This window comes from Equus quagga, chromosome 5, assembly GCF_021613505.1.
Source record: "Equus quagga isolate Etosha38 chromosome 5, UCLA_HA_Equagga_1.0, whole genome shotgun sequence".
Lineage (NCBI taxonomy): Eukaryota > Metazoa > Chordata > Mammalia > Perissodactyla > Equidae > Equus > Equus quagga.
The window spans coordinates 34903432-34909431 of record NC_060271.1 but is presented as its reverse complement, the minus strand read 5'-3'; the positions used below and the strand labels follow the sequence as shown (position 1 = coordinate 34909431).

Sequence of the window (6000 nt, the reverse complement as noted above, 5' to 3'; positions counted from 1 at the left end):
AAGTGCGAGCAGGGAGCAACAGTCTGACTGGCACTTGTAAATGACGGCTCTGGTGCCTGGAGAACAGACTGCAGGGGCCAGAGAGGAAGCAGGGAGGCCGCAAGGAGGATTCCACAGCCCCCGAGACAGGCGCAGAGGTGGTGAGAATACAGCCAGAGCCAGGCTATAGTTTGAAGCCAGAAAGCAGAGTGAATCTCCCTTTCTGGTTTGTCCCCAATCCCCAAGGGCCCACCCAGCCAAAGCAGCAGTACTAACTGCCCAGGAGGCAAACACAAATAGGTGCCCCACTGGGGTTTGCTGACCGACCAACAGGACGCCCACTATAGCTGGGCATGGGAATCCGGCGGGTAGGTTAGAGGTGGAGAGGCACTGACCCGATCGTCCACCCTGGAAGACTGCATGGTGGCCACAGCCCCGTGCCCCACACCACCATCTGCATCCCTGTCTTTACCCAGTTACTGCCCGTCGCCCCTCACAGGAATCCAAGCTCCAGGAGCACAGACTGCTGACGTACTGCTGCACCCTTGGCATCTGGCACGGCGGCGCCTGGCACCAAGTAGACACTAAAGACTCCAGCGAACAGTGGCAGTGGGCGATGTGCAGACGACTCTGGAGTCCCACTCACCCATCAGTGCCTGGCTTCCTAGCAGGCAAGTCACTTCCTCTGGGGGCCGTTTCCTCATCTGCAAGGCGCAAGTACCACTGTGAACTGGGAGGGTCGACGCGAGAATGAAATGCGAAGAATCTAGCACAGCCCATGGTCTCAGCAAACCACCAGGGACAGGGAGGGGCAGAGGGGGGGCCTCGTGAAGAAGGGAGCCACCTAGCCTCCCACTCAGCCCCTACAGAGTACTGAACTGGGCGCCAGGAGAGATGTGAGGCCCACCGAGCAAGGCCACAGGCTTCAGCAATGCTAGAAGGGGTTGACACCCCCTCTCTGGCTTTATTGCTGAACGCAGACTTCAGGGGCCTAAATATTGCAGCCATCGTCAGGCGTAGCCAGTCTAGAATCATTGGAATTCCCCAACTGGGGCTGCAGGTTAAGAAAGACAACTGGCCCAGAAATGGCTCGGGAAGGAAGGCACTAACTGGCTCTCGCCTGGTGTCCTTCAATGCTGCAGCCATGAGATGTGGGCGTGGGGGGGGAGTTCTCTCCCCAGACCAGTTGCCACTCCTGCCCCAGCTCTGCCTAAGGCACTGCTCTGGGACCTGTCACAGACCTGCATGGCCACCGCGTCAGCAATCTGAGACTGCGGCAGAGCCATTGGGAGGCACCCAGCGCAGTCACCACAAAAAAGCTGGGACAGTGAAAACAAGAAACTTGATGTGCTTGGGTTGGGCCAAAATTCTCTGAGGTCTTTGCAGGAAATAAAAAAATGAAAGGCAAAGAGAAATAAGTGCACACCTTGTAATGAGCTTTGGCAACTCCCCGAGGTGTCAAATGCCCTGAAGTGTCGCTACGAACGTGGCTCTGCCGACAACGGCGCCACCCCCAACAGCAAGCCCGGCACCTGGTAAGCAGGTACAATCCTGTTTATACTGGCACCTCCCCACTCTCCCTTCTTGCTTTGCTGGCCCAGATGAAGCTGCTCCAATTTACTCCCTGCCAGGATGTTATATAACAGCGATTCCACACGCTGACGTGTACCTAGTATGGTCTCCCGGGGAGACCACCGCAACGTGGGAGATGACGGACGTGCGAGAAGGGATGAACTTGCTGTGTTCAGTGTCCCAAGATCAAGGTCCTTCTCCCTTCTCCACCAGACACATTTGGACCTCACCGGAGACATGCAGCTTTGTTAAAGAAAAAGGCAAAATCTTGAAGACTGAAAATGAATTCATTAATAATAAAAGTAGCCATTTCCTTATTACACGGCAGGCAAATAACCTCATGTGAACCTGGCAACCAGCCTACCCCACAGATACGGGTATTCTCACTTTACAGGTAAGGAGACTGTGGAGACACAAAAGGCAGTGGAGCCGGGCTTTGAGCGAAGGGCATCTGACGCCACTTAGACAACACTGCACCCTGCTCCCAGAGGCAGGTCAGTCCCTCGGAAACCCGTGTCACCCAACACCAACACCGACGTGCACTCGCACACATGGGCACACACGCTCTCGTCTGCCAGGGCCTCCAGCTGGGCTCTTGCAACAAATCACCTTTGTCTCTCTGGCTTAGCCCCAAGCATGACACTCATGCCTGCTCGTGGGTGCCTGGTCAGGGGCTCTGGGGAAGGGACACGAAGTCTTAGCTGTGGCAGTCTCCTAAAGGGCCCAGAGGAACCTCCTGTCCCAAATGGTCTGGCCTGAGGATGGAGCCCCATAAACTAGACACTGAGATAGAGGAGGCTGCCACTCGGAGAAGCAGTTGGCAGAGCAGCCCACGGAGAACAAAAGGGGATGACCACTGGCAAGCTCGCCCGCGCATGCTACCTGGGTCAGCCTTGCCCTAAAATCTGGGGAGAGGCTCTGAGGAGTCATGCTGCCTCACCAGCTAGAGGGCCACGGCCCCCAGCACGGGGAAGCAGGTCTCAAGGCCCCCAGAAGCAGCAGCCATAGTGGCTCAGGCCACGGCTTCACAGGCACACAGCTGTAGCTCTGGCAGCCCCTGGCTGGGTGGCCCTGGGCAAGTGACGCTAGTCTACAGGTCCTCTCTTGCAGGTTATTAGAAAGACTAGGAATAACACACACACTGGGTGCCCAGGTACTCAGTAAAGGGCAGCTACTCATTTTTCTAAAGTTGGCCCCGAGGCCTCCTCACATGGCGCAGCAGCGACACATCAAATGCCTCTGTATAGGAAGGCGATGCCCTACTGTACGGAGCCTGCCTTCAGCCAAGGACTAGAAAACCGTCAGGCTCCACGTGTCTTTGGGTTCCAGCTCTTAAGACCAAAAAACTAAGAAGCCAAGGGGTTTGTCTGAGGAACGATCAGAGCTATCAAACTTGGTGCCCCAACTTGCTGGCCAAGAGCAGACAGGCTCCATTTGGTGCTGACAAGAGGCCCAGAGACAGCAATTCTGACACATCAGTCCTGTGCGGATACCGTAAGGGCTGTGCAGTCAGGGAACGTCTTTGCAGTGTCACTACGGACGGGTCTAAGCAACAGTCGACACCTTCTTTCTCAATGCGCATTAAGTCATTCGTTTATTTCTCCAGAGGGGCACGCTCAAGTATTAGGGTGGCCAGGACAACTCGTGGCTCCTAGGTATGTACAGGTCCTTCAATGGCTGGGGTTACAGACAACTTCACAGCTAGTGCACCACACACACAAGATAAAACAGGAAGCCTAAAAACCCCAAGCCATTCCAAGAAGAAATGAGGGCGGGGAGGAGGCAGGGGTAACGATGCAGCATCCCGTTGGGGGATCAACGCACAGGAGGGAAGAACACAGAGGGATGGAAGGCAAGCTAGCTTCAATCTTTGTCAGCTGCAGTTTCCATGTGATGGTCAGGGGACTGAGTTCAACAAGTCCTTCAGGAAGCTCTCTGGATCAGTGATTTCTGATAAGAGACCTGGAACACAGAGACAGAGGTTGGTTAGGAGCAGGCACGCACAGCCCCCAGCCCCACTGAGTCACGGCTGCCGCATCCACGCAGAGAACACACTGTGCTCCAACAAGCCCCAACACGGGCGCTCCCTGAAGATCAGCATGACTAGGGGGCCAGTCACCAAGCAAACACTCTCATGTGTAAGAGGAGTCGTGCTCTGGAACCAGGCGCTGCTGCCTGAGGTAAAGCACTAAAGTGGCAGAGGCCAGCCTCACAATCTCCCTGGAGCAGAGGTTCTAAACCCGGGTCCAGAGACCACCGCAGGGGGTCTGTGAGTCCGCTGATAACCGTGTGCAAAATGGAGGGGGGTCTTGCAGAGGGAGAGTGTCCACAGCCGTCAGCGTACCCTCAAGGGGATATAGGACCAAAGAAAGGTTAATATCCCACTGCTCTAGAGGCTAGGAGGAGCAGAGCAGAGGACTCCTCTGAGCTTCGACCCAACCACTAGTCCCTGGGCCTCAAGCAAGCTGCTAGAGCTCAGGAGCTCTGTTACCTCACCTATCAAATAGGGACAGCGACAAATCCTTGTTATGTTACTATGGGGATTAAGTGAGGCCATGAATGTGAAAGTGCCCAGCGCACAGAAGGTGCTCAGTCGGCATCAGGTCCCCCGTGGCCCCTGCCCCTCCGTCACCAAGCAGGGTGCTCACATTTAACCAATGTGGAGCTGTCAACCCCAAGGCCTGGCGCCCTCTCTGCAGCGTCTGCACTAATGGAGGAGGAGGGGCACCGACCATCGCGGGCAGGTTTGGGGAGGCGTTCTGTCGTTGCATTTGAGTAGGGTGCATCTGATGTTGTGAGATTTTCTCCTGTTTAAACAAAGTCACGCTGTAAAACCTGGCCTCAGAGGGAAGGCCACAGAGGCCCCCCAACGGCTCTCGCTCTCCCCTGCTTCAGGCCAGGGCTGCCACCAGCTCCAGGGCTGACGCGAAGCCCTGAACCGAGGAGAACGCCTTCCTTGCCTGCCAACCTCCTCCTCCTCTTACTCGGACCCCTGCATTCATATTGACAGTCTGTTCAGACATCCAGCAGACCCACGGGGGACAGGCACGGTGCTCAGCACTGAGGACACAAACACACAGGCTACCTGCTCTCAGTCAGGGGTCACTTTCTGGAACGAAGGCAAGGAGTGTAGTTAAGGTAAAACGCCTAGGGTGAAAAGATGCTCGTGGGATCAGTGACGAGTCAGTGAAGTTCACAGGGAAGCGGAGGGGAGCGGCGCTAACACTGACTGTCGCTAATGCGGAGGCACGAGGCCCATGAAGGCCCACCCAGGTTCACAGCTTCCAGTGAGGCCACGGCGAAAGATGGCCAAACTGGAAGCCCCTGGGCTTTTTGAGAAACTCCATCGGTTGGCGCTGAGCTGGGAGGAGACAGGAATTCACAGAGCACCAACCTCAGACCTTTGAGGGTTTAGTTCCCAGAGGATACAGACAGACAGGAAAAGTGCTAATAGAGGCATTCTCTGACAGTGGGATCAGCGGAGAACTTTTTTCCTGCTTCTTTACACTTCACAGAATTCCCACAGTGACCATCAGGGAGAAGTGAAACATCTCCCAACAGCATTAGGTGGGTTCGGTCACCTCTGCCTTGGCTCTGGGAGCCTCACCTCAGAAAGGACGGCAGTGACGGGGACTGCAAAACAGCGGTGCCCACCACCTGAGAGGGCACTGAATTCTTAATCCTAGGTGGACTGTCCCAGGCATCGGCCCAAGTCACCTCCCCCTGCTATCACCTGATGCTTGGTTACAAAATCCAAACAAATTGTAATGTGCTTGCAATCAGGATAACAAATCTGTTGCATAAAGACTCCACACACAGGTGAGAACAGTGAACTTCATTCCTACTAGCTGCAGGACGAGGGGTGGTCTGAAGACACCGCATAGGGCACCAATGCAAAGTGCTGCCCTATTCTTACAATCAGAGATGCTCTTTGCTCTGTTCCGACATTTATCATTTATCTTGAGAATCAGAGTTGCAATCCCCACGTCTGCCCGGGAGCAGCAGTGGCTAGGAGACCTCAGTCCCCAAGAGGCAGAAGGAAGACAGGTAAGGTCCGTGTTAATTCTCTGAACTGTCATAAAAAACCAGCAATCAAAGAGGCTCTACCAATTTTCTAGCTTTGCCCCGTTAGAAACTTATTTCATCTCCAAAGCCTCAGTTACCCCATCTGTAAAGTGGGGATAACCACAGTTCCTACCCCATAACAGGGGTGTCTCGTGGACTGGGAGATGCATGCACAATGAGCAGCAGAGGGCCTGGGGTGTAGAGTGTACACAACACATGTTGGAGCTGCTACTCTCGTCACAAGCACCGGGGCTTACATATCTCTCCCAGGCCTCCTGGTGGTGGCCCACGGGCTGGTTCCCGCCTGTCTCTGCTGGCACGTGAGGGTGAAAGTGCTATGGCCAGCCCCACTCAGACAGACATGGGTTTGACTGCAGAAGATCT

The 6000-nt window shown here is 55.1% G+C and overlaps 1 protein-coding gene across 5 annotated transcripts in view; it reads right to left on the bottom strand.

Annotated features, from left to right (window-relative positions):
• Positions 1-3126: 3126 nt before the first annotated feature.
• The window catches only part of UBR4 (ubiquitin protein ligase E3 component n-recognin 4), a 127210-nt gene continuing 124336 nt past the window's right edge, over positions 3127-6000 (bottom strand). For all 5 annotated transcript variants that reach the window (XM_046661117.1, XM_046661119.1, XM_046661121.1 and 2 more), the window contains one exon: positions 3127-3513. In XM_046661117.1, coding sequence (XP_046517073.1) covers positions 3449-3513 — 65 coding nt within the window. In that variant the 3' untranslated portion in view covers positions 3127-3448. The remainder of the gene's footprint in view (positions 3514-6000) is intronic.